Source organism: Peromyscus californicus, unplaced genomic scaffold (genome assembly GCF_007827085.1).
Source record: "Peromyscus californicus insignis strain IS unplaced genomic scaffold, ASM782708v3 Scaffold_5__1_contigs__length_169319896, whole genome shotgun sequence".
In the NCBI taxonomy this organism is placed as follows: domain Eukaryota; kingdom Metazoa; phylum Chordata; class Mammalia; order Rodentia; family Cricetidae; genus Peromyscus; species Peromyscus californicus.
This window is the reverse complement of record NW_026294573.1, coordinates 21,330,944-21,357,785: the sequence shown is the minus strand read 5'-3', so window position 1 is coordinate 21,357,785 and position 26,842 is coordinate 21,330,944. Positions and strand designations below refer to the sequence as shown.

General features: G+C 52.8%; 3 protein-coding genes across 25 annotated transcripts; 2 read left to right on the top strand and 1 right to left on the bottom strand.

Annotated features, from left to right (window-relative positions):
• Nucleotides 1-2,091: 2,091 nt before the first annotated feature.
• Gpr3 (G protein-coupled receptor 3) lies at nt 2,092-5,234 on the bottom strand. The gene is made up of 2 exons (XM_052717258.1): nt 5,127-5,234; nt 2,092-4,090 (listed from the first exon to the last, which is right to left on the bottom strand). Exon 2 carries the CDS (start codon nt 4,080-4,082, stop codon nt 3,093-3,095), a length of 990 nt encoding a protein of 329 aa, XP_052573218.1. The 5' UTR covers nt 4,083-4,090; nt 5,127-5,234; the 3' UTR covers nt 2,092-3,092.
• On the top strand, nt 4,103-15,453 carry Cd164l2 (CD164 molecule like 2). 23 transcript variants are annotated; one of them, XM_052717268.1, is made up of 9 exons: nt 5,073-5,187; nt 6,741-6,858; nt 7,140-9,089; nt 9,560-11,686; nt 12,079-12,240; nt 12,329-12,400; nt 12,825-12,869; nt 14,446-14,590; nt 14,867-15,051. In XM_052717268.1, exons 4-9 carry the CDS (start codon nt 11,596-11,598, stop codon nt 14,880-14,882), a joined length of 531 nt encoding a protein of 176 aa, XP_052573228.1. In that variant the 5' UTR covers nt 5,073-5,187; nt 6,741-6,858; nt 7,140-9,089; nt 9,560-11,595; the 3' UTR covers nt 14,883-15,051. The 23 variants fall into 23 exon arrangements, 20 of the variants coding, with proteins under 20 accessions (XP_052573221.1, XP_052573219.1, XP_052573220.1 ...); XM_052717267.1 differs by lacking the exon at nt 5,073-5,187 and adding an exon at nt 5,256-5,601; XM_052717264.1 differs by lacking the exon at nt 5,073-5,187 and adding an exon at nt 5,256-6,055.
• A 2,933-nt stretch (nt 15,454-18,386) lies between these two features.
• Nucleotides 18,387-26,510, top strand: Fcn3 (ficolin 3). Its single transcript, XM_052715577.1, is given in 10 exon segments — nt 18,387-18,413; nt 19,177-19,248; nt 21,520-21,697; nt 22,677-22,718; nt 22,916-22,942; nt 23,168-23,295; nt 25,169-25,229; nt 25,232-25,297; nt 25,365-25,409; nt 26,263-26,510. Coding segments are annotated over 10 exon segments (894 nt in total).
• Nucleotides 26,511-26,842: the final 332 nt, after the last annotated feature.

Below are 26,842 nucleotides of genomic sequence, written 5' to 3'. Positions count from 1 at the left end.
AAATGGAGCTGTGTCCCAGCAGGCCCAACACAACTGATTTTGAACAGATAAGTAGCTGCTTGGGGCCTCTTTTTTCTTTCTTTCTTTCTTTCTTTCTTTCTTTCTTTCTTTCTTTCTTTCTTTCTTTCTTTCTTTCTTTCTTTCTTTCTTTCTTCCTTCCTTCCTTCCTTCCTTCCTTCCTTCCTTCCTTCCTTCCTTCCTTTCTTTCTTTCTTTCTTTCTTTCTTTCTTTCTTTTTCAAGACAGGGTTTCTCTGTGTAGCCCTGGCTGTCCTGGAACTCTCTTTAGACCAGGCTAGCCTTGAACTCATAGAGATCCACCTGCCTCTGCTGGGATTAAAGACATGCACCACCAACCACCCAGCTTGGGGCCTTGGTTTTTCTATCTGTGTGATGATAGAAATGTAGGCTAGGGGGCTGGAAAGATGGCTCAGAGGTTAAGAGCACTGACTGCCCTTCCAGAGGTCCTGAGTTCAATTCCCAGCAACCACATGGTGGCTCACAACCATCTGTAATGAGATCTGGCGCCCTCTTCTGGCCTGCAGGCATACAGGCAGACAGAACACTGTATTAATAAATAAATAAGTCTTAAAAAAAAGAAAAGAAAAGAAATGTAGGCTAGACCAGAAATACTGTGATGACTCCTTCAGGCTTTGGCCAACTTTACAGACTGCCAGGCTGAACTAGTGAGAGCTTCCTTATTCATGTATTTAGGGGTTTTTTTTGTTGTTTGTTTGTTTTGAAATGGGGCCTTGTGTAACTGGCCTCAAACTTGCCAGGAGCTGCAGCTGGCCTTGAACTCCAGATCTTCCTGCCCTCCCTCCCCAGGTGTTGGGATTACAGACGTGTACTGTCACACTTGGCTGCTCTTCTATTTCTTTGTTTTTCCATTTTATGTGAATGAATGGGTGTTTTGTCTGCATGTGTATCTGTGCCTGGTGCCTGTGGAAGCCAGTAGAGGGTGCCATATCCCCTGGAACTGGAGTTACAGATGGCTGTGAGCCACGGTGTGGGTGTTGGGAATTGAACTCAGGCCCTCTGTAGAAGCAGCCAATGCTCTTAACTGCTGAGCTGTCTCTTCAACCCTCCCTATATTTGTGTGTGTGTGTGTGTGTGTGTGTGTGTGTGTGTGTGTGTGTGTGTGTGTGTGTGTTGATAGGGATTAAATCCAGAGCCTTGTCAGCAACTCTACCCCTGAGCTTTCTCTCCAGCCCTTAGGTATTTTGAAACAGAGTCTCACTACACAACTCAAGCTGGTATTGAACTCAGTGTGTCGCGGAAGCTAGCCTAGTACTCATGATCATCTGGCCTCTGGCTTGCCCACACAGGGGTTACAACAGGCATGTACCACACCAGCCCAGAGCTTCCCCTGAAGCTGTCTCTGCCCTTGTGGTGAGTACAGGCCTGCCTTCCTAAGCCCCAAGTTCAAGTCTCCAGTTACACAGTTACATGGAGAAGCTTTACCAGCTCCACAGTGACCAGACCCCATGTGACCACCTCCCAAATGTGGGCCACTGGCCCTAAGGTTATAAGGTAAGGTCCAGAAGGTTCTAAGCCCCAGGGTCAGGGGAAAAAAAAAAACTGACAGAAATGAGAAGTCATCGCCCAGAGGTCTGAACACAGATTTGGGAAACAGATGTTCCAGGTCTGCATATTGTCTTATATTTCCTAGCTATATGACCTCAGTTTCAGTTTTCTCATGAATGTAAAATGGAGAAAATATTATCTGTGCGGGGATGTTGGTTAGGCATATGCAGTACCCTTAGCACAATGCCTAGCCCAGAGGAAGCACTGTTGGAAGGAAGCTATTACTGTGAAGGGAATTTGCATGCTAGAAACATGTTCTGCATGCCTGAGCCCTGAACTAGCTACTGTGGACAGACTGTGGGTATCCTCAAACTATGAGGAGTCTAATATCCTGGTTCTGAATGCTGAGTCTCTGGGTGCTGAGGTTCTTGCAAGCTAGTATCCAGGGTCTGGTCCGAGGGGCACTGGCATCTTGTGGTGTCAGCCACACTCTACTCTGGGTCTCCAGTTTCCCAGATTCCTTAGGGAGTCTCGCTCTCCTGGCTCAACTCCACACCATGCAAATGCACAAACACCAATATTTATTAAAAATGTTTTTTATTGAGTAGGGTTGGGGACTGGACAGGAATGCACTGGGGACCGTACCCCGATTGGCAGAGGGGTGGGGTATTGGCTCTTGCCCCGCCTCCTCTCGGGCACCTCAGGGTAAGGCCTGGCCCCCAGGCCATGGCTGTGGCGCTGAAAGCCAGGCTGGAGTGGAGATGGGGGTACGTTTTACAGTCCCGACTGCCTCGCCGGGTTGCAATTCCCCCAAATGGCCACCAGAGGGAAGCCGGGCCTCAGCGCAGAGGAGTTCTCGGTTACTCAGGTGATGGCTTCTTAAAAAAATAAAAAAAACCAGAGGCTGGTGTGTTCCTCCTGCAAACCCGAGCAGTGCGGGCCTGGGAGGAGGCTCTGGTTTCTTGATCTCTCTGATAAAAAATAAGCAAAAATAACAAAATACGTGTTTTTTCTTTCTCCATCCCCCCTCCAGGAACTGAGGTCAGAAATGGGGACAAGGGGCTGGGGACACCCTGGTGCGGACTAGATTTCAAAGTGTGGGTCTCTTTTTTTTTCCCTTATCACCCATAAGTAAATTTATAAATAAATACATAATAAATAAATAAATATACTTTCTTTGTATGTTCACATATATAGTGATAAATCTTTCATCTAGGCAACTAAGTGTTTAACCTCTCTGACTCTGGAGCTTCAAAGCTAAAGTGACATGGCCAAGGTCAAGTTTCAGGGAAGGAAGATCAAGGACTTGGAATCATACTGTAACATTCCCAGCATTCTGGAATTGCAAACCACTTGGAACCACCATCTGGAACATTCTAGAACCATGCATCCAGCTGGGCTGGGCCCCTGAAGGAATCTTGAACAAGATCCTAAAACACCCAATGTCTTCGAACTCCAGAACCAGCTGGGTCTTAAGGGTGTGGAGCTGGGGGGTTGGAACTAAAGCCCCGGTGGGCCTAACATTCTGATCTGAAGTCGTCAAAGCCACAGAACCACCGGGATGACACTAGACGTCACTAGGGGACCGGGACCGGAATGGAATCTTGGACGTAGAACAGCAGCAGCAGATGGCCCACAGCACCTTCTGCACGTCTTGGTTGCGGAAGGCGTAGATGACGGGGTTGATCATGGAGTTGTAGGTGGCGGGGAGCAGGGTGAGATAGGTGTAGAGGGATGGAGAGTTGGCATCTCCCAGGAGGCAGTAGACAGTGAAGGGTAACCAGCAGGCAGCGAAGGCGCCAAGCACCACGGCCAGTGTGGCGATGCCCTTGCGGGTGGCCACGTAGTGAGAGGCAGGCAGCAGGTGTCGTTGGAGGGCAATCTGCTGGGCATGGCGGCAGACAATGCGGCAGATCTGGGCATAGAGCTGCAGCATGATGCCAAACACCATGAAGAAGGCGATGGCCAGGACCACCAGATGGTTCTTGGAGAGCGGGTATACCACACCACACGTGGTCAGGCCATCCTGGCAGTTCCAGGCCAGCACAGGAACCAGCCCCAGGCCTAGGGCACCCACCCACACCAAGGCCAGCATCACATAGGTCCGTGTGACTGTTGTCTCTGAGTAATAGGTGAGAGCGTTGTACAAGGAAAGGTAGCGATCAACAGTGATCGCCAGCAGGCTGCCGATGCTGGCAGTAAAGGCCATTGCTAGCACGCCAACCAGCACCAGCCTCATCTCTGGTGAGCCAACGCAGAAGACAGCCGCAAAGTACAGGACCAGGCCCAGGCCTGCCAGCAGGTCTGCTATGGCTAAGCTGCCCACCAGCAGGAACATGGGGGCACGGAAGGCGGGAGTGCCCACGATGATGGCCACCACCAGTGCGTTCTCACAGGACACCAGGGTGCCCGAGATGCAAAGCACCACATCCCAGGCCCTGGGAGAGGGCAGCAGTGTAGCTGGGCCGGTGGGTTCCTCTGCTGGGTCCACACCGCTCACATTCACGCTGCCTGAGCCAGCTGAGAGCCAGGCCATGGAGCTGCCTGGACCCCACATCGTGGTACCTGTAGAAGAAAGGCCCTATGAGATTCTGGCAGGCCTGTATCCTGACAAGAGGCCTTGGAGGAAGGAGATAGCTCTCAGGATAACAAGTAGGGTACCAAGGCCCTGCTCCCCAATTCATGTCCTGAAGCTCTTGCCCCAGGCTTTGTCCTCTGATGCCCCCAGGCCTCAAAACAGGGGCCTCTATTCCTGGCCATCCTTCCTTCCCTGTGTCTCTTCACCTTCCTCTCTGTTCCTATTAAAGACCTCCTTGCCACGTGTGGTCAGAGAAGTGGATCAAAGCTTACCATAAGTGAATGGGGAACCACAGGATTCAAGGTGAGCCTTAAAAAGGCTCATGACTAGGGGAGGGAATCCTGTCAAGGAGGAGGGCAGTCAGCTCCCTCCCATCGGAGATGATGACTCGGTTCCTGAAGCTCCCAGACCCCTCACGATTCGCAGCACCGCCAGCCTCAGGCTCCGCCCCCAGGCAAAGCCGGTGCAGCTCCTTGCCAGCCCCCAATCCACATTCCTAGGCTAACACCTCGGAACTCATTTCCCAACACTCTCTTCCAAACTTCTGTCTCCGGACAGACCCCCGTTCTCCACCTAACCCCTGGGTCTCCGTAGCAGACACCCCCTGGTGGAAGCCTGGATTCCTGAGTCAGACCCCTCCTGCCGGGACACCTGGATCTTGGGCCTGACTCCGCCTCCTGCCTTGGATAGCTGAATCCCTAAATAAGACACCTCCCCCTGCTTGGGAAGCCCAGGTGCCCTCCCCAGATGCCTCCTGCCACCTCAACCTCAGATGACTGCCGGTCCCTCCAGGGCCTCGGGTCCGGCAGAAATGCTCACCCTTCGCCGGGTCACCCCATCACACCGCTCCAGCACCCGAACACTTGGGGAGGCGCATGCTAATGCAGAATCTGCTAATCCAGAATCCCAGCTACGACCTCCGGACCCTGAGCAGCGGCAAGCAGCCTTCCACCCTCCCGGTGCCCCTGCACCCTGCGTGTCCTCCCAGACTCTGGGTACCTGCGGCAGGACCCCGCTACTCACCGCTCAGGACCGGGCGCGGCCGGGCCGCGGGGAGCCTCCACTCAGGTCCTGGCAGAGCAAGGTGTGCGCGGACCCCAAGAAGCCCCCGCGGCCGCGGGAGACGCGGCGTGAGTCACTCCGCCCCGCCCCGCCCCCGGCCACCGGTTTGGTGACGTCAGAAGCCCAGTCGGCCAATGGGCGCGGCGCGCTGGAGCGCAGCGCGCGCTGCGCGGCATAGTAATGAGGCCTCGCGCCGCCCGCTCCCCCATTCATAAAAAGTGACCGTGGCCGCGGCCCCGCCCCCTCCAGAGCCGGCCCGCGCTGTCCTTGACGCTGCGCCCTCTGCGGGTCGGGGGGCTTTGGGGGGCGCTAATGGGAGAGCCTCACAAAAGGCTCAGGGAGGCCACCGAGGATGTGGGAAGAGGACAAGGGACCGGGATAGTCTGCGGGGGTGACGAGCACCCTCGGGTGTCAGAAATGGGCTGACACCAGACAGGTGATGGGGCTGAATGGGCGTCCCCGGTGAGGATGACAGGCTTTGCCTCTGATAGGGCCCTGAGGTGACGGTGACAGGAGCACGAGGGAGTAGGGAGGTGGGTGGCTGTGACGATATGAGCGTGGTGACAGATCTGGGAGGACGGTGGCTGGGGGACGTTGGCGGTGGGGGGAGGGATAGGGCTCCTCAGGGCAGCCAGGGATGTGTCAGGGTGACTGCAGCATGAGGAAGCTCGGAGACCCCAGGGTCTCAGAGGTGGTGACAAAGCTTTGGAGATGACTGTTCGGGTGAAGGAACTTCAGGTCACTGTGACCCTGTCAAGTGCTGAAGGACTGAGGCGACAGAGCTAAATGAGGACTGTGGGGTCCCGGAATGAAGATCAAGTGACTTGTGAGTGGGTCCCAGAGTGAGGGGAGAGGGTAGGAAGTCTGACGACTGGACGGTGACCCAGCAGGTAAGTTGCTGCCAGGACAGGTCTCGTGATGCTGGGGTTGGGATAAGGAGCTGGGTGACGTCACTGATGTGGGCCCAATAGCGTCCTCGCAGCACGGGAGGGTGCGCCTGGCAAGATTTCAAAACCTGAATAATTTATTGAAGGATCTGGAAAACCAGAGCGGGGATGGGGAGGGGGGGGTGTCACTTCCCCGAAGCAGCAGGAGATAGGGAGCCGGGAAGAACTTGGAAACAGAAGGACCGGGCAGCTCCATGCTCAGAGCAGCCTCTCTGAGCGCCCAGCTTAGGTAGCCCAGGGGGTGGAGCAGGGGGGAAACTTCTTTGCCAGCCCCGTCCCTAGGGAAACGCCCCATCAGTGACCTTGTGACCCTAGTAACCAGTCCTGCCCCAATTCTGGAATGTTCAAGATTGTAGGAGGGTGATGGGAGTCAGGAGTCAAGTTAGGGTCTGAGGCTTAGGAAAGGAAGGCCAAGAGGCAGGGAATAACATCACACACCCTCACAGATACCACGGAACCAGGGCTGAAGGGAATGGCACATTTTGGGTCGGATGTAGTTAGTTCAGCTGGTAGGAGTAGACCAGCTTCGAACCCTAATATCCCTCCATTTCCTGGCTGTGTGACTTTGAGGAGTGAGTCTCTCAGGCTCTCTGAGCCTCTTTTGTTTTGTTTTTCATTTCTGAAATAGTGATATTGGCGCCTACTGGGGACTGTCAGGAGGCGTTGGGCCCATTATCAGCACTGGCTCTCTATGTACTGGCTGTCAATGGTATGTTTGGCCAGTGGAGGACAGCGGGGAAGCATAGGTGAGCACTAAGAGAATGAAAAGTGTAAAAATAAACCAATTAATTAATTAAATTGAAAGAAAGAAAGAAAGAAAAAGAAATGAAGAGCGACAGGAAGCTCTGCTTTGAGGGGCCAGGTAGATGAGACTCTCCTGTTGCAAGCTCTTTGCATGGGCTGTTCCTGTGTATGAAACCCTTTTGCTCTCCCCAGAGCACTGCTCTTAACCACTTCTTCCCAAACAGGCTTCCTGACCTCTGTCACAGATGACCAATTAATCCTGTCCCTGTCCCTCCTCTGCTAGGCTTTCAGAGAAGGGGGTGGAACAAGGTGCGAAGGTGGTGGTGGACGAAAGTGGCATCTGAGGGACACTTGCCCTCGTGAGCAGCTGGTTTGCAGTTCACCGATGCGCTGGTGAGAACTAGTCACCAGGTACGGGGGCACACGCCTGTAACCTCAGTACTTGGGAGGTAAAGGATCAGGAGTTTGAGGTCATCCTGAGCTATGAAGCCAGCCTGGACTACATGAGACCCATACCCAAATAAAAACAAACTGTCCTATCTCTGCAAGTCAAGTCCTCAAAGATGCTCCTGTTTGCCACTTCAGCGCTGACCTTTGACTTCTCCGTGCTGTCCACCTGTCCCTACAGCTGTTTTCTTTCTCTTTTTCATAAATTAAAAAAAAATTTTAACTTATTTGTATTTCATTCCCATTGGGGTTCAGCCTGCATGTATGTCTGTGTGAGGCTGTTGGGTCCCCTGGAACTGGAGTTACAGACAGTTGTGAGGTGCCATGTGGGTGTGGGAATTGAACCCGGGTCCTCTGGAAGAGCAGCAAGTGCTCTTAACTGCTGAGTCATCTCTCCAGCACAATATTTTCTTTTCTTTGTTAAAAAAGATTTTTACTGCTGGGTGGTGGGTGGCACACACTTTTGGTCCCAGCACTTGGAAGGCAGAGGCAGGTGGATCTCTGTGAGTTCGAGGCCAGCCTGATCTACAGAGTGAGTTCCAGAACAGCCAGGCCTACATAGAGAAAGCCCGTCTCAAAAAGATAGTTATTTTAATTGATGTGTATGTGTGTGTTTCTAGGTTGAGTGCATGTGTAGATACTCAGAGAGGCCAGAAGACAGTATCAAATCCCTTGGAGCTGGAGTTATAGGTGGTTGTGAGCTGCCTGGAGGAGGTGTTGGGTCCTTTAGAAGAGCAGCAAGTGTTTGTTTATAACTGCAGAGCCATTTCTCCAGGGCTTGTGTCTCCCCATCCCCATCCTACCCACCCCATCCCCCACCATCCCCAACCCCAGCAGTTTCTTGAGATCTTTGCTTCATACAGACCATATCCTGCCATCTGTATTTGGATTAATTTTTCTTTATAGGATAACCATGAATTCCACCCAAGCAAGCTGTGCCCCCCACACACATACAGTGGCCCCAACATCCCGCACCAAAACAGGTTCTGAATCTAACTATGAAGATAACATCCTGTGTGGTCTTGGACATTTGAGCTAGTTTTCTTCAAATTTCTTAGTGACAGTTATCCCAGGGTGAAGACATTAGCTTCCGTTTGTTTCTGCTGAAGCCAACAGATGGTCATGAACTCCCTCATTTGCGTGTCACTGTGTACTTTATGGCGAGGATTGCCTTTCTGGCTGCCAGGGAGGGAAAGTGTGAGGGTATGTCTAACCTGAGAGCACTTGGAGACTCAAAGACGGAGTGAGACAATAGATTTTCACATGTGTGCACTCTCAGGCACCAAACTCTGTGTGTGTATGTGTGTGTGTGTGTGTGTGTGTGTGTGTGTGTGTCTGTGTCTGTGCACATGCTCACCCATGTGTGTGCATGTGTATTCGATGTGCATACACATGTGTGTCTCAGACTTGTGGGAATCCTCCTTAGCTGGGATTACAGGTGAGCTACCACACCCGGCTGAACTCAGCTCTTACGTGCTCTCTCCTCCCTGAGACCTTCTCTCCAGGGGAAGGACAAGCCCTTCTTGCTCCATCTCCTTACTGCTTCCCCACCACCAGCCCTACAAAGTGAAGGGACAGAGCCCACGCTTCATAGAAGCCGAAGGACTTGCCCAATCCACACTGCGAGTGGTAGCACTGGACTTCAAAGCTGTGGCCACGCCCAGGGTGCCTCCCACTCTGGCACAGATGGCACCCTCTCCCAACAAGGGGCTGAGTGAAGTCATCTCACTGACAAACCTGCAGTTCCTCAGGTGGCCACCAGATGGCTATGAGCTTCCCTGGCCAGGTGAAACTTTTTGTTTTTTTCTTTGAGACAGGGTCTCAAGCAGCCAAGGCTGACCACAAACTTAAAACTTCTGATCTTATGCCTCCACCTCCAGAGTGCTGGTATTACAGGCAGGCACCACTACACACGGGTTTACGTTTTTGGTGCAGGGGATCAAACCCAGGCTTCCTGCATGCTGAACAAGTGCTCCACCACGGGAGCTTACTCTCACCAGCCCCAGGCAAAACTTTCCTTACTTCTGTCTTCTCCGCCAGCCTGGGGACCTTTGGCCTACATCCAAAGAGAGGGACATGTGTGTCTGTCCATGCATATATGAGAAGCACAGAGAATTAGTCTCCATTCTGACTTTGTCCAAAATTCAGGAGACTGGACAGTTAGCACATTTTTTTGGGGTGGGGTGGGGTATGGATCCAGTCATTGAATTAATGTTCTTTTTTAAATATTTCTTTATTTTTATGTTATGTGTATAGTTTTTTGTCTGCATGTATGTCTGTGTGCCACTGTTTTTCCGGTACCCTCTGAGGCCATAAGAGAGCATCAGATGCTCGGGAAGTGGAGCTATTGAAGGTCGTGAACTGTCGGTGTTAGGAATCAAACCCAGGCCCTCTGGAAATCAACACATACACTTGACCTCGGAGTCATGTCTCCAGCCCTCATTCAACCAATTTCTACTAACAGTGGCCTGGTCTCGGGGTCAGGTAGGGGACAGAACAATACGTAAGCCACACTCCTGCATGTTCCACTTTCATTTATATTGAGTATCTGCTATTTGCCAGGCATGGAGAGAAACACCGCAGTGAACAGAAAACATTCCTCCTTCCTGGAATTTCTATCTTAATAGAGAGAATAGAGAGAAACAGACAACGCCCAAAGAGATGCCAACTATGATGTCGTCTATGATATCAAGTCCTTGAGGGTCTCATAGAGCAATGCACAGGCACACATGCACACGAACAGTAGGACAGGAGAGCTAATCAGCATCTACTTCATCCTGTGTGCAGGGGGTTCACCCGGGAAGAAGAAAGCCATGGCTCCTGCCATTGTGGAGCGTGTAGACCAGGAAAAAAATGGGCAGTTAATTATGCATTGGACACGCGCTCCAAAGGAATGCAGGTGCTGGCATGTAGAATAATTAGGAGAGGTCTTTTCAGCAGAGAGGTTAGGAAATGAGTCACTTCAAGAGGGAACAGAAGAGCTTGCCTTTCCAGGACAGGGCACAGCAAGTGGACAGTCCCCCAGGAGGGGAAGAGTATGAGGGCCAGAGAGGAGGCTGGATGAACACAGAAGCTAAGGGAGCGTAGGCTTGAGCCCAGAATGCATCAGGAGAGTCTCCAGTGGGTGATGGAGAGAGCCTGGAGCTGGAAGGTGCTGGCGGGGCTGAGGGGGCAATAGGACCTGGGGTGGGTTTTTTTTTTTTCCCAAGGATCATTTTCAGTGGTGGCTCAAAGGAGTAATAGCTGGACAGATGGAGCTAAGGGCAGAGAGCTGGGATAAAGGCAAGAAGAATGCCTTCCTATCATGGAAATGAGGCATGATGGGAAAGGTTGAGACAAGCAAGATACACCCAGAGGCAGGAGCTCAAGGGTTCCAGGTAGAGGGCAAGCCATGCTGACAAGTCACTGAGAGAGATGTGGACATCTGTGTGAGGGCCCGCTCAGGGAGGGACTGTGGGGCCCAGGAGACAGGGAGATGGGGTCTGAGGATTTGAGCTGGGGGCGAGGGCAGGGGTGAGAACCAAGTGAGCTCCAACCTGGGTGGTGGGGGGCAGTGAGAAGAACAGAGAAGCTAGAGCTTTCCTGTGTGGAGGACAGGAAACAGAAGCCTAGTGACACCCAGGTGGAGGTGCACCGGAGACAGGGACACCCCCCTCCCCCAGGAGGCCCAGCTGAGTTATAACTTCCCCTGAGAAGCTGCAGGCTGAACATGGCACAGCCCATGCCGTGGAGCAGCTGTGGACATTAGCTGACTGACTCTGATTAGAATATATTTTACATCTTGTTGGTAAGAAGGGTTACTGGAGGCTGGAGAGATGGCTCAGTGGTTAAGAGCAGTGGTTGCCTTTCCTGAGGTCCCAGGTTCGATCTCCAGCACCCACACATGGAGGAGGCTCACAGCCTTTTATTGTAGCTCTAGCTGTCCTGGAACTCACTCTGTAGACCAGGCTAGCCTCGAACTCATAGAGATTCTCTTGCCTCTGCTTCCTGAGCGCTGATGGATTAAACTCGTGTACCACCATCGCCCGGCTGCCCTCGGTGACCCGGCGGAGCCCCATCCCTTTGGTCCAACCCCGCCCCAAACCGCCGAACACAGCCACGCCTCCCTCTGGCCCCCTCTTCTCTGGCCAAGCTCTCCCTGGACCCTCCCACCGGCCACACCCACCAGCCACGCCCCTGTGTGGCCACGCCCCCGTTGCCCAGGTCTCCCTCTGGCAAGCTCCGCGAGTGGAGTCAAGAAAGGACGCGCCACCCCAGCTGTCCGCCGACCCCCAATCCCGGCCCCCGCGCCCATGACCGCACCCGGCGGACCCCGCGCCTTGCGCGCAGCTCTCTGCGGCGGTTGCTGTTGCCTCCTCCTGTGTGCCCAGCTGGTTATAGCTGGTAACGCTGGGCAGGACCTGATTAGGGGGCAAGGCAGGGGCAGGTGTACTTCACTTTAGCTTCCAGTTCCCGCACGTCTAGGCTTGGGGGTGGGGGGTGGGGGGGGACCTTTTCATCGTCTTCAGGGCTCCAGGGCTGTGTTAAGACCATAGTGCTTATTTATGGGTTCTAGGTGGGGGGGACTAGGAGACTTAGGTGGATAGGTGGAGCGGGTGACTCCAAATGCCCCTGGGAACTTCAGGAGTATGTAAAGGAAGAAGTTCTGGGGGTGGAGGGGTGGGTAAGGCTAGGGGAGCTCCAGGCCCGTGCGGAGGGGTGAGAGACGCCATAGTCGGGGAGGTGTGCAGTGCAAGGTACCTGGCACTTTGCTGTTTTCCAACCCCCACTCCCAGGTAAAGGAGCGCGAGGCTTTGGGCGGGCAGCCTTGATCCGCCTGAACATCTGGCCTACTGCCCAAGGGGGCTGCAAACACCTGGGACACTGTGAACGCTGTGTGGACAGAGCCCACAACCTCTCCATTTGCGTCTGGCAGCGATGTGGGCCAGAGGAGCCAGGTCTGTAGCCGAGCCCTCCCCGAGTCCATCCCCACCACCCCACCCCAGCTTTCTCCCCACACCTCTTCCCTGCTGCTTCTCCCACCAGGACATTGTGTCGCCCAAGCTGAGGTGGTCAAGGAGGGTTGCTCTGTCTATAACCGTTCAGAGTCATGCCCAGGTAAGGGAGTTTAACTCTAAATCTACATGAAGGGAGGGGAGTGAGGGGTCAGCAGCCACTGCCTGCTTCCAGGAGGTACCAACTTCTCTCGGGGAGTGGACTGCACCCACGGACAGGTGGGGCCTTGTCCACAAGCAGTTGTACCTTGGCCTGGCTGGTGCCCTAGCCTATCACATTGGTCCAGGTGTGCCCAGGGGCTGGGGGAGCTAGCACTGTGTGAAGTGAGGCGCAGTGAGGTCTTTGGAATGGAGGAATCCTCCTGAAGCAGGTGGCATCGGAGATGGAGCGCAGCTGGGGGAGGAGACTGGCTGACCAGGCTTGAATGGGGTGGGGGTGCCGTCTGAGTGGGATCCAGCGACTGACCCAGGCTAGGGATCCTGGTCAGAGGGAGAGCTGTCTCATCGTGGATTCCCTGTCTCCTCAGCTTCCCACCACCACCCCACCCATGAACCGAAGACCAGCACAACAGGTAGGGTCCTCCCCGGGGGGAGGGGGTTGGACTGTGGCAGAAGGAAACGGCAGCGTGGGGCACAGGCCCTGACATGCTCCTCCGTGACCTCGGTCCTCTGAGTTCTCGGCACCCGTGAGATGGGTTGGACGGTACTTGCCTCACAGAGCCATGAGGATTTATGAGACCGTGTGAGGCCCACTTCACGGTCTGTTGCATCAGCATCAAAAGCAGTTGGGAAATGACAGTTTCCGTCACCCGTTCTGGGAACTCAGGGTGACCCCTCCAGATCCCTGCTTGGAGCTGAGGAGGTGTGGCTCCAGTTGCTAAGAGATGCCCTCAGTGACCACCTGCAGCAAGCTGAGGGCCCCAAAGTGGGTTCCCAGCAGAGCAGGGGAGGAACCCCATCTGCCTCTAGGTCCCCACTCCCGCTCCGAGGCCTAGAGGTCACTAAACTTAGCCAGGATGGCTGAAGAGGCTCTTGATTAATTAAAGCCGGCAACTGATCTTAAAGAATTAATTATTGATGGCTCGGCTCCCTCGGCTTGAGCCCCAGATCTGCCATGCCCAGCTCACTTCTTCCCTGTCTGTCCGCTTCCCCCAGCGTCCTTCTCTGCAGCCCTCAGCTTCAGCCACAGCAGAGCCGCCCCCTTCCCACTTCGTGTCCTTAGGTTCTGCACTGTCCATGGCCTCTGGGAAGGAGACCCTGTTCCCAGTTGGGCCCCTTGTCCATTGTCCCAGAATGATCGTCTACTTACCAGTGTTTTCCTGCCCTGGGCACCTGGCCCAGGGCCTGAAATCAAATCCCTGGTTGGAATTGATGGGTAATGTGGTCCAGCTGGTAGCCACCAAAGCCTGGACCAGTAAGTAACTCAGTGCTCAGGCCTTCCCAGGGAAGGGCAAAGGGCAGAGGAAAGGGTCACTGGGAGGTGACAGCCCGGTCTGGCCTTGTGTTTAGTCTTCACTTGTCCCCTCACTAGGGTGCTGGTCCTGGGACTCCCCTTATCCTTTGCTCCTCCCCCTCTTGGTGAGGACTCCAGGCTTAGAAGGCCTCAAGCACTGTGAGGGTTCATCTGTGCTCCAGGCCTGTGCCCTGAGCCGTAAGGAGGGCTGGTGGCTGAGTTCCAGGTCCATCCTTCCTCTACTAGGCTAGTGAGGGACAGCAAGGATGCAGAGGACCTTGGTCACTGTTGGCCCCATGTGACCAGGGGGCCCAGAGAGGGTGTGGGTGACATAAAGCGATGGAGCAACTCAGGAACAGAGCTGGACAAGGTCCACCCATCCCAGCCTCAACTCTCCCTTCCACCAGCTTGTGGGATTTGAAGAGCCTGAGATGGACTCACCTCCCCACTCTGTGTGTGTGTGTGTGTGTGTGTGTGTGTGTGTGTGTGTGTGTGTGTGCATGCATGCAGGGATCGAACTCAAGGCCTCACTAGACAAGCTAGGCAAGCGCTCCATCCCTGAGCGCCATCCTCAGCCTTCAACTGGACTTCGGAGCCTGGTAGTATGGGCCCCATCTTGAGGGCTGAAGGAAGCCTCAAGGTGTCAGGTGTGGGATCCGGGTCCACAGAGGCCTGTTGTAACCTCCACCCTACAGGGAGTCCCCCCGTCCCTGAAGCCCACAGCCCGGGTTTTGACGGAGCCAGCTTCATCGGGGGCATTGTGCTGGTGCTGAGTCTGCAAGCAACAGCCTTCTTTATACTGCGCTTCCTCAAGGCCAAGGACAGCACTTACCAGACACTGTGAGTACACGGCCAGCCAGCTGCAGGGGCCAGCAACGGGGGCCAGCTGCCTCCCCTACTCCCTCCTGCCTGGCAACCTGGCAACCTGTCTCTATGGGATGGTCCTAAAGACAATGCCTACTCTCCCAACATCCCCCTTGGGAACAATACCCCTCCTCTGTCTAGCTGAGGTTGCCCCTGCCAGATGTTGGGTGGGACCGGGACTCAGCCCTCAGAGTTCAGTGTCTGAGGGTCCAGCTGAGCCTTTGTGTCTTTGTCTCCTCATGCTGCCAGCAGGGAAGAGAACCAGTAGGTGTCAGCCCCCAGGCCAGTCCTCAGTCCACTGCCGCTGTGGGCAGCAGCCAGGGCCGTGTGTCCAGTGTGGTTTTCTCTGAGGAAGGGGCTGGGCGAGGCTTTGGTGTGCCTGTTCTGTGTGCTGTGGGGCCAGGTGTGCAGCCTGCATTAAAATGTTGATTCTTCCAGCTGTGCCTGATCTCTGGAAAGTGGGGGGAGGGGATCCTCACCCCTGAGTGTTGTCTCTGTCTGGCCTCCACAGAATCTGACCCCAGTGGTCCTGGCTCCACCTCGAAGGGACAGAGGACTCAGAGGCCACCCTCTTGATTGCCTTATGAGCACTGGGGGTGGGACACACTTTGGCCACCCGTTTCTGGCCCCCGTAGGCACAGGACACCAAGCAGGCTTAGCGCTGATGGCTGACATTCTTTCCTGTCCTGGGCCTGGCACCTGTAGCTGAGAGCATCCTTCATCCACCTCATGTTTCATCCAGCCAGCTGAGCCCCCAGCCTGGCACTTGAGGTCTGCTGCTGCTTCTCACCAACCCAGTCTGGGGTCTACCCCCAAATAAAGGACCTGTTTCCACCCCATGATGCCTGGCCGATGTCTTGGGCTGTCTGTGAATTGGATGGGGTGAGGGAGGGATTTCTGTCTAGTACTGTTGTCTGCCTGTAAGATATTTTCAAGCTGTGGGAGGGCAGCAAGATGGCACAGTGGGTAGAGGGGCTTACCGTGCAATCCTGACAAGCTGAGTTCGATCCCCAGAGCCCACCTGATAGAAGGAGAGAACTGGCTCCTGCAGGTTGTCCTCTGACTGCTACACATGCGCTGTGGCATGTGCCTGCCACCCACAAATAGATACTAAAAATATTTAAATTAAAACATTTTAGGGATTGGGAAGATGGCTCTGCAGTTAAGATCATGCACTGTTCTTTTGTTTTGTTTTGGTTTTTGTGGTTTTTTTTGAGACAGGGTTTCTCTATGTAATAGCTATGGCTGTCCTGGAACTTGCTCTGTAGACCAGGCTGGCCTTGAACTCAGAGATCTGCTTGCCTCTCCAGTGCTGGGATTAAAGATGTGCGCCACCACCGCTCAGCTAAAGACACATTTTTTAAAGGTATTTCCAAGCTAGGAACTGGGAGTCAGGTGTGGTGGTGTGTATCCAGCACTCAGGGTCAGGAGTTCAAGGCCAGTGACAGCTACATAGTAAGTTCTAGAATAGCTTTGGCTATATAAGGCCTCAAAATTTTTTATTTTCAAGTCAGGCATTGTGATGCATACCTGTCACCTCAGCATTTGGTAGATAGAATTAGGAGGACCAGGAGTTCAAGGTCATCACTGATTAGAGTGAGAATGTAAGCAAATGAATGCAAGGCCAGTCTGAATCACATGAGACCCATCTCAAAAAGTCAAATCATCACAACAAAAGGGAATTTCATCTGGGATATTTTTTTTCTCAGGTTAATTTAATTTTTATGTGTGTGTGTGTGTGTGTGTGTGTGTGTGTGTGTGTGTGTGCAGTTGTATCTGTGTGGTGTGTGTAACATATGTATGTGTGTGTAGTGTATCTGTGTGGTGTGTGTGTGTAGCACATATGTGTGTATAGTGTATCTGTGTGTGGTGTATGTGACTACGCAAGAACACACACCCTTGTGTGAGCGTGCCGAAGCCAAAGAAGGAGGTTGGGTGTCTCCTTTTATTGTTTTTCCTCTTATTGTTGTGAGGCGGGGGTCTCTCACTGAACTGGAAGCTTGACATTTTGTCTAGCTGGTTGGCCAGACAGCTGGAACCTGCCTGTCTGTCTGCATGCCCCTGATCTAGTGCTGGGGTAACCCATGCATTCCTGCTTCTTTACATGGGTGCTGGGCGTTCAAATTCAGGAACTCGTGTTTGCACATCAGTGGCTCTTACCGAGTCACCTCCCCAGCCCTCTGTGGTGACTGACCCTCTTCTAGAAAGAGTACGGCCACCAGCCAGGTAACTGTGCTCACTCATGACGGCACCCCTGGATGATGGCACCCCTGGATGATGGCAACCCTGGAGAGACTGAGCTGGGGTTGGAGTCTAAGATTTCTGACTCTAGGGTGAACAGAACACCAGGATTCCCTTCTGGAAGCTTCTGCCACTCTCTGTCCCTAAAATTAAGCTCCAAAGCTGAGGGCGTGGGGTGGGGGTGAGGGTGGGGGTAGTAGCACTCTGGGACTCTCTGGCAGGCAGAAGACAATCCTGGCACTGTACTTGCTTCCAGGCCTGTGTTGGGGTCTTATCTCGAATATTCTGTTCCAGCTGTGCTAGGAGGTTGTGAGCTCCGCTAATGCCAACTCTAGGAATTTCACAACTCTGGGCCACATTTTCTTACCTGTAAAGTGGGACAACATCTTGGTTGGATGTGGAAAGGCTCAGAGCAGGCGGATTGTGATTCATTCTTCTCCAGAGCACTCAACACCCGTGTTCCCAAGGGGGTCTCTGGCTGCAGCTGAAGAGCCTCACGGGAACCTGGGATCTACAGGTAGTTCCAGCTACTCCTTGGCCTTGGGGCTCACCTGCTCACATACGACATCACCAGCCACACGTGGGTCCCTTCCTTAGTGCTCTCCTTCCTCTGCGGCCATGCAAGGCCCACATCTATCCATTCAGACACCAGCCTCCTTTAGCTCCCTGCGTCCCCGGTTTCCAGCCACCTTGCTTTCTTCTTTTCTCTAAGCCTTTGCATCTGTGGTTCCTCCTGACATACTGCCCTTCCCTCAGCTCTCTCTGCTTGATTGCTTTTCTGTGTCTGCCTCCTTCATCAAATTCTGTCTTTTCCTTTGAAAGTAGAGAATGAAGCCGGGCGGTGGTGGCGCACGCCTTTAATCCCAGCACTCGGGAGGCAGAGCCAGGCGGATCTCTGTGAGTTCGAGGCCAACCTGGGCTACCAAGTGAGTTCCAGGAAAAGGCGCAAAGCTACACAGAGAAACCCTGTCTCGAAAAAACCAAAAAAAAAAAAAAAAAAAAAAAGTAGAGAATGAGTTCCAGGACAGCAGGGCGGTGGTCCCAGCACTCGGAAGGCAGGTGGATCTCTGTGAGTTCAAGGACAGCCAGAGCTGTTACACAAGAAACCCTGTCAAAACAAACAAAACAACAACAACAAAACAAACAAAATAAAATCTTAAAGAAAGAAGTGTTGGAGCCAGCTCCTTCCCCCATCTTTCCAAGCAGCCATGATGACACATCCGAATGCCCCGGCTGTGCCCGGAGGTGGTCCACAAGGCTGGAGATCCTTCTGAGGCCATGCTCCGAGGTCACCATCTGGTCTCTAACTGTGGTAATGAAGCATGGCTACCTTGGCAAATTTGAAATCACGGATGGCCACAGAGCTGGGAACACCGTTGTCAATCATACAGGTAGATTAGACAGGATGGAGGGATCAGCCCCAGGCCCGATGCACAGCTTGTAAGCATGGAAAAGAGGAAGGAGAATCTGCTTCCATCCATCCATCCATCCGGTTTCGTTGTACTGACACCTTCCGCTGTCACCACGGACCATGGAGAGGCAAGACGGGAAACACACAGTGAGGAGAATCCCAAATAACATGCCTCAGTGGGAGGTGGGGCTATGTGTGGTTTGCATCTGTGATACAGGCAGAAGATCAGGAGTTCAACTCCAGCCTTGGCTACATGAAACCTTGTCCCATAAATAGGTAAAAATAGTAATAGTGGTAAATAAGTAGGGACCAGTAAGATGGCTCAGAAGGTAAAAGCCTGATTTCAGCCGGGCGGTGGTGGCACACGCCTTTAATCCCAGCACTCGGGAGGCAGAGCCAGGCGGATCTCTATGAGTCCGAGGCCAGCCTGGTCTACAGAGCGAGTTCCAGGAAAGGCGCAAAGCTACACAGAGAAACCCTGTCTCGAATAAACAAAAAAAAAAAAAAAAAAAAAAAAGCCTGAGTTCAATTCCTACATGGTTGCCCTCAACTTCCACACATGTAATATGGCACACATACACTCAGATAAAGAAAGAAATGTAAAAATAAAGCCAGGTGTGGTGCACACCTGTACTCATAGTTCTCCAGAGGCTGGGGGAGAAGATGCCGAGAGTTTAAGGCCAGCCTTAAAAACTCTGTCTCAAAAACAAAACAAAGTAATGAAAGGAGGTTTGAATAAGAATGGTCCCCACAGGCTCATATACTTGAAGGCCGGGTCTGTCGCTGGAACTGTCTGGGACGGATTAGGAAGGGTGGCCTTGTTGGAAGAAGCACGTCACTGAGGGTGGGCTTTGAGGTTGCAAAAGCCCAGGCTGTTCTCAGTTAGCTCCTGCTCTCTGTCTCCGACCAGAGGATCAGCTGTGAGCTCTCGGCTACTGCTGAGCACAACGCCCATGTGCACGCTGCCGTGCTCCCTGCCATGGTGATCACGGGCTCGAACCCTGTGGAACCATGAACCCTCAAGTTAAACGCTTCCTTTTATAAGTTGCCCTGGTCATGGTGTTTATTACAATTGAAAAATAAGACAAAGAGTGACAAGCACTCCTTCCCTTGGCCGCTCCCGGAGATAGCTGCAGTTACCGGTGTATTTCAGACAGCAGTTCTCCGTGAATTTACAACCTCTGTACGCATGTTTATCTCTTTTATAGCACAAAGTGGGTCCATGCTGTTCTGCAGTCACTGCTTCCTTACAGATCAGATGCATCCTGTGACTTGTCCAGATGGTCATAATTTATTTGCCTGGATCCTATCAATGACTGCTGGGGTTATTTCCATATTGACTCATAAGTAGTCATGTACAGGCCCGTGTGCAAAGCCTGGCATTGCTGTAGGCTCGTATAAGACAGATCCCTTGAGGTGGAACTGGAGAAGCTCAGGGCATCCTTCTCAGCGACCCATCCATGCCACAGACAAACAGACTTTGCTTTCCCTGACACCTCATTGTACCTCAGCCATCCCCACTCCACCCACACTGGGCCTGACAAAGGACAGGCCCTCAGAGGGTTTGCTGAATGGGTGATCTCATCCCCTCCCTTCTCCCCCATCACATCATGCTCTTCTTCAGCTCAGTCCTTACCTCTCACAGCTGGGCCAAGCCTCCTGCCTCTAGGCACCCTGACCCCCACTGATTTGCCTATGCTAACAGATGTTTCCAAGGCTCCAAGGAATTCAAAACGGAACAAGCGGTCAGGGCACTTCCCTAAGGGTGCTTCTTTCTCTGGCTGGGGTGGGGGTTGTTGTACAGGGATTGGCTGAATGTTCTGTGGCTTTGGACAGGTAAGGGTGGTACAGCAAAAGCGTGGCTCATCTCTGAGCTCCGTGTTTTTGTTTTGTTTTTGAGACAGGGTTTCTCTACGTAGCCATGGCTGGCCTTGGCCTAGAACTCACTTGGTAAACCAGACTGGCCTGAAATTCACAGAGATCTGCCAGCCTCTGCCTCACCAGTGCTGGCATTAAAGGCTTACATCACCATGCCTGGCATGAGCCTCTTTTTTCTTTTCTTTTCTTTTTGGGACAGGGTTTCCCATGTACTTCTGGTGCCTGTCCTGGAACTATGGTTTCTTAGGTGCCTACTTTGTAGCAGGACCAATGGTAGGGAACTGGAGTCTGGGGAAATGAGTAAGTCAGTAAGATGCTTGCTGTGTGAGCATTTCAGACCCTCTCTCTGCTCCCACATAGAAGGCAAGTGTGCCTGGCCCTGGCATAGAGCACCCCTTTAATCCCAGCACTCAGAGGGCAGAGGCAGGCAGATCTCTGTGAGTTCAAGGCCAGTCTCATCTATATAGCGAGTTCCAGGATAGCCAGGGCTACATAATAGAGACCCCGTCTCAAATAAATTAATAAAATAAAATGAATAAAATATTTTCTCAATAAGGTAGAAAGTGAGGAAGACACCCAGCACTGACCTCTGACCTCCATATGCACTAGTGAACACCGGCAGGTGACTAAGAGTGACACCTGAGTGTAACAGGTGACCCATACAAGGTGGCAATGGCCACTATTAATATTGTTGGCAAGGACGGGAGGTGGAGACAGCAACAGGGCTGGACCTTCACAGAGAGCAGAGCCCCACAGGTGGAGAATAAAGGAGAAATTCTACCTAGAAGGTGTGAATGCTGAGTGACTGGTGTGTGTGTGTGTGTGTGTGTGTGTGTGTGTGTGTGTGTGTGTGTGGTGGGATGGGGGAGGTAGGGGCGGGCAGGAGAGGGGAGAATCCACAGGGGTGAGTGATGAGGTCTGGAGAGATGGCTGCTGAGCCCTGGATGTGAGGGTGAACAGGCAGAGGCAATATCAATTCTCTGGGGCCCGAGGGAGGAAAACCCTGCTGGCTCCAGTCTGGGTGGGGTGTCCCTGGGGGACAATGGGAAGAAGTCTTGCTTCAAGTTACCACCCTCACGGCCTGGTCCTTCTAAGCTGGTGCCCTCCCACTGGTGGCCCCAGCAACATGGACCTACTTTGGGCCCGACTGTTCCTGCTCGCCTGTTTGAAGGGCTGTCTGCTTGAGGGCCCAGGCTCACCCTAGCTGCCCAGGGAGCTGAAAGGTGGCTCTCCACATCAACCCACTCTTCATTCTTCCCTCATCCCAAAAAAGGTAAGAGCTTGATAATCTGGGCTGCTCACGCAAATATCTGTAAATAGGATGCAAATACTGCAAAACCTTATCATCTCAGGAAGCAGATACCCTAACGTCTAGAGTCTGGGAGGCAGAAGGAATTGCAGAGGAGTCTGGAGGAGACATGTCCACCCTGTGCCCACTGCCCTGTGTCTCCATGCAGAACCCAGGGAACTGGAAGCCTTCAAAACTGTCTTCCCAAGCAGTCGTCCGGGAGTCCCAGGAAGTCCTGGGGAGAAGGAAACTACAGGTCCCCAAGGTAAGGGACGCTAAGGACCTGGCTGGGGCAGCCTGTGGCTGGGTGTGGTGGTTTGAGTAAGAACGGCCCCCATAGGCTCATATAGTTAATGCTTGGTCATGGGGAAGTGGCACTATTTGAGAGGGATTAGGAGGTGTGGCCTTGTCACTGAGGGAAGGCTTTAAGGTTGCAAAAGCCCATGCCAGCCAGGCTCAATCTTTCTGTCTGTCTGTCTGTCTGTCTGTCTCTGTCTCTCTGTCTCTCTATCTCTCTCTCTGCCTGCAGATCAGGAAATAGCTCTCAACTACTTCTTCTGCCTGTACGCCACCATCCTCTCCACAATGGTGATGATGGACTAAACCTGTGAAATGGTAAGCCAGGCCCCGGTTAAAGGCTTTCTCTGTAAGAGCTGACGTGGTCACGGTGTCTCCTCACAGCAGTAGACCGCTGACTAAGACACTGGAGTGCGGGGCTGGAGAGATGGCTCAGAGGTTAGGAGAACTGACTGCTCTTCCAGAGGTCCTGAGTTCAGTTCCCAGCACCCACATGGTGGCTCACAACCATCTGTAATGAGATCTGGCGCCCTCTTCTGACCTGCAGGCATACATGCAGGCAGAACACTGTATATGTAATAAATAAATAAATCTTTAAAAAAAAAAAAAAAAAAAAAGACACTGGAGTGCAGCAGGGGCTGTCTGGGTTGAGCAGCCGCAACAGGGAAGCAGGAGCCTCCTCTGTGCCAGGCTGCAAATGGGTGTGTGCCCAGGATCCCGGGGTGTGCCAGGCAGGTCACACTGCCCATGCTTTCCTGCAGAGGATAGTGAGGCTCAGAAAGGACCAACTTCTTGCCACCAATTAGAGAGCCAGAAAAGGGTGAGGATAGGATCGGGGCACCGAATCCTGGTTTTGTTTGTTTGTTTGTTTTTGTTTTTGTTTTTGTTTTGTCCTGAGCATGGGGCAGGACTTAGGACATCTGCTTCTGAGATTTCAGGGTGACCTGGACCACCAGGCAAGATGGATCCCAAGGGGGAACCTGGGGATCTTGAGGCTATCCTCAGACTTTGCTTTGTTCACAGACTAGGGCTGGGCCCTCTCCACTACTTAGGGCTGCAAGTGTTGGAGGGAATGGTGAGAATTTGGAGTAGGGCTGGTTCTGCCTCACTGCTGGCTCATGGAGCCTCGGTGAAGGTGCACAGACCTCACAGTCAACACCCAGTTCTTTCTCTCTGGGCAGGACATCAGCAGGCCTGCTCTGATGCCAGGTGGGTGAGGAGGCCTTTACAGGAGCAAAGAACTTGGAATCGGACCAAGCTGGGGTGTTGGGAAGACTCCAGGCGTGGTGGAGCCTCTCCTCACGTCTCTTCATAGTCCCCTCTTCAGAAGCTCGCAGGAACTGAGAGGGCTGCTGGGTCCCTTACTTGTTCCAGAATCTAGGTAGAGAAGTTTGGGAAATAGCTTGGGGCCTTTTTCAATCTCTCTCCCTTTTCCCAGGTCTCAAGAGCTGCCAGAAACTGCTGAGTCCCAGTGCTACCTTGAGTGGTTGGTACCATTTGTGTCTACCAGGGGGTAGAGCTCTCCCAGCCTTTTGAGATATGGACACTTCAGGGAGTAGCTGGCTGGTAAGGAAAAGAGGACATAGGCAAAGCCCAGTGGTCACTGCTCTCCCTGTCTCCCTAGGGGGAGCCAAAGTCTACTGAAGCAAGGCATATCTTTTTTTTTTTTTTTTTTTTTTTTTTTTTTTTTTGGTTTTTCGAGACAGGGTTTCTCTGTGTAGCTTTGCGCCTTTTCCTGGAACTCACTTGGTAGCCCAGGCTGGCCTCGAACTCACAGAGATCCGCCTGGCTCTGCCTCCCGAGTGCTGGGATTAAAGGCGTGCGCCACCACCGCCCGGCAGCAAGGCATATCTTACTAGACTTCATAGACAGGAGCTTGCCCAGCTCCTGCAGGGACTGAAGAAGTCTGAGAAGGCTTCATGGAGGAGGTGTCATTTAGAAGGACCTTCAAGGCCCTGTAGAAGTTCTCTAGGCACACGAGGTGCAGGAGCACTTTACAAGTAGAAGCAAAGATAAACTCAGGAAAGTGGGAGAATGGAAGGGCTAAGGAGTCATGGGAGTAAGCTGAGGGTGTTGGGAGGGCGGTGTTTAGCAGCAGATCAATATGCAGCCAGGACCTTTACAGAGGCCAGTTCACAGAGGACATTGCATTACTGATCTGGAGGGCAATGGGGAAGCCATGCAGGAAGTTTAGGCAGAAAAGAGGCCAGGTCAGACTTAGTTTTAGAAAGACCTTAATCCCAGCACTTGGGAGGCAGAGACAGGTGGATCTCTGTGAGTTCGAGGCCAGCCTGGGCTACAAAGTGAGTGCCAGGACAGCCAGGACTGTTGCACAAAGAAACCGTGTCTCAGAAAAAAAAGAAAAGAAAAAGAAAAAAGAAAAAAGAAAGATAAGTCAGATGTAGGTATGGTAGTGCATGCCTGTAATCCTAATACTCGGAGTATCTGGAGTTAGAGGCCCATGGTGGGCAGCATGGGACTGGAGAGATGGCTAGAAGAGAGCCCTGACCGGGCAGAGGGCCCACACTGGGCGGCTCATCTGCCTGAATTCCAGCTCCAGGGGATCTGACATGCTCTTCTAGGGCACCTGCACTCTCACACATATACACACACACTCATACACACACAGTCTCTCCCCTAAACACATACCAACCGAACTCACATGTATACATATAACACACACACACACACACACACACACACACACACACACACACACAGAGTCTCTCCCCTAAACACATACCAACCGAACTCACATGTATACATATACCACACACACACACACACACACACACACACACACACACACACACACACACACACGCACGCGCGCACACACACATTTCCTTTCTCTCCCCAAACAGATAATATTTTAATTTAAAACAAAACAAAAACCAGGCTGTACCACAGAAGATTCAATGGACGAGGCAGAAGACAGTGAAAGCGCCATCAATGGAATCGGACGCACGTCATCTGGAAGGTAGTTAAGAGGGGACTCTTCGGGCTGGAGGACTGTTTGGCTTGGGGGAGGAAGAAAAGGCAGAGGAAAAGGCAGAGGAAAAGGCCAGCTTAGGCTTCTGTGGGTAACGTTTAAATATCTCACTTCTTATCACAGCAAATTAAACAGGTTATTTTGCCTGACTTCCTGAAGGACTGGCCATCTCCCAGGGATGAGGATGGTGTTTTTATCATGTCAATCTCCCCAGGGGCTTACAAGATTTTGCCATGGGTTGAGTGTCAACAAAAGTGAATGAAGGAATTGAGTTTATCATCATTCACAGGCTCAAATGTGTCACTCGGAGGTGACACATTTGAGCAATAAGCCCCCAATCCAAAGAGCAGAGAAGTGTCCATCCACCCAGCCTCAACTGCCACCTCCCCTGGCTTCCCCTGCCCCAGACCAGTTTGGAGCTGTAGCACGTGCACAGAAACTGCCCAGGTGTTCCGGGGACGACAGGATGGGTCTGTGGATTTCCTCCACTCTTGGACCTCCTACAAAGCAGATTTGAGAGACAGGAGTCTGAGTTCTGGCTGGAGAATGAGAATTTATACTAGCTTACTCTGGAGGGTGAGTTCCCAGCAAGAGGGCGGGGCAAGGCCAAATCCCTACCATCCCAGCCTCCTCTTCCTCCCAGGTGCCCAGGAAGGGCAGGTAGAGCTGGAAGACTTCAAAGGCACTGGTACCTTTGTCCGCTAAACTATATTCAGAAGTACTACCAGTGGGTGCTGGGCAAGTTCTTAGAGGGCACTGCAGGGGAGTGGCCTGCAGGGGGCCCCTGGAGGAGTGGGGAACAGGGAGGCTGGCTGTTTCTCAACGTTTTCCCTGCGTACACGAATAAGGCTAGGTGACTTCTTCCCTTCTGTGCACCTCAGTTTCCTCATCTGAGAAATGGCAATCTTGAAACAAGACGGTGACTGAAGGAAAGAATTAAGCTCTAGGGAAGAACATCAGTGTGCAGCTGGGTCTTACTATGGGACTCTGAGCAAGTCCTTTCCCGGCCACAGCCTCAGTTTCCCCTTGTACAACATGAGTGGGGCCACAGTGTGGGGGCAGGGCCTCCAGCTGAGGCTTTGATGTGCAGCCACATTCTGTACTGGAGGCACGAACCAGAGAGACTTCTTTCAGAGAAGCAGTGAGTGTTGGGAGATATCTGAAAGGGGGAAGTGGTTATGGGGAGGTGCCTCTGGGGAGCCCCTTTTCCTGCCCAGGCCCAAGAGGTTCCTCCCAGCTCTCCCTGGCACACGGTTGCCCAGGCTGCTAACTGGGGCTGAGAGGAGACAAAGAGGGTGGAGAGAAACTGTGAGTTCTGGAGGGGATAAGATTTGGAGCTTGGAACAAGATAGTTCTGAGCTCAAGCCCCAGTTCCACGGACTAGCTGAATGACCATAGAAAAACAAACAAGACTGGTCCCTTGGTGCTGTCGGGGTCTCATGGGGACTGATAATGTCTACCTCATCACTGACTGGAGGCTGCCTTGGGGTATTATCTTTAAGGGTGCCTGGCATACTCCACTCCTCCACTCCTCCCTGCAGGGGACTCTCTGAGCTTCCACAATGGGAAGGCTTTTACCACCTATGACAGAGACCATGATTCAAGCTAGGGCAACTGTGCAGTGGCGGTCCCTGGTGCCTGGTGGTACAGATCCAGCTACTGAGCCAGTCTTGAGGGGTACTATTACTATGCTGCTTCGGAGGCCACTGCCCACAAGTATGGCATCGACTAGGCCTCAGGCAAAGGCGTGGGCCACCCCTACTGCAGGGTTCACATGATGCTTCGCTAGAGTCCTCCGATTGTCAGTGCGCTTATCACTCCTCACAGCTTCCGTGCCTTAGCGACCTTATTGCCAACCGCCACTGCTTCCTGGTCCAGACTGTAACCCTTTCCTGGCTCTCAGGACTTTTTCTTACTAGGGAGAAACCACAGAAAACAGAGCAGGAACATTAGCTTCAGCTCTATGCAAGGAAGAACTGCTGTTGTAGTTTTCTGTTTGTTGGTTTGGTTTTCAAGACAGAGTTTCTCTGTGTAGCCTTGGCTGTCCTGGAACTGGATCTGTAGACCAGGCTGGCCTCCAACTCAGAGATCTGCCTGCCTCTGCCTCCCGAGTGCTGGGTG

What these genes read in the sequence shown, in the direction of transcription:
- Gpr3 (XM_052717258.1), bottom strand. Translation starts at nt 4,082, where the DNA reads ATGTGGGGTCCAGGCAGCTCCATGGCCTGGCTCTCAGCTGGCTCAGGC.
- Cd164l2 (XM_052717259.1), top strand. Translation starts at nt 4,876, where the DNA reads ATGACTGCCGGTCCCTCCAGGGCCTCGGGTCCGGCAGAAATGCTCACC. An exon ending in CCGTTCAGAGTCATGCCCAG is followed by an intron (nt 12,401 to 12,824) that starts GTAAGGGAGTTT and finishes CTGTCTCCTCAG; the next exon opens with CTTCCCACCACCACCCCACC. An exon ending in ACCGAAGACCAGCACAACAG is followed by an intron (nt 12,870 to 14,445) that starts GTAGGGTCCTCC and finishes TCCACCCTACAG; the next exon opens with GGAGTCCCCCCGTCCCTGAA.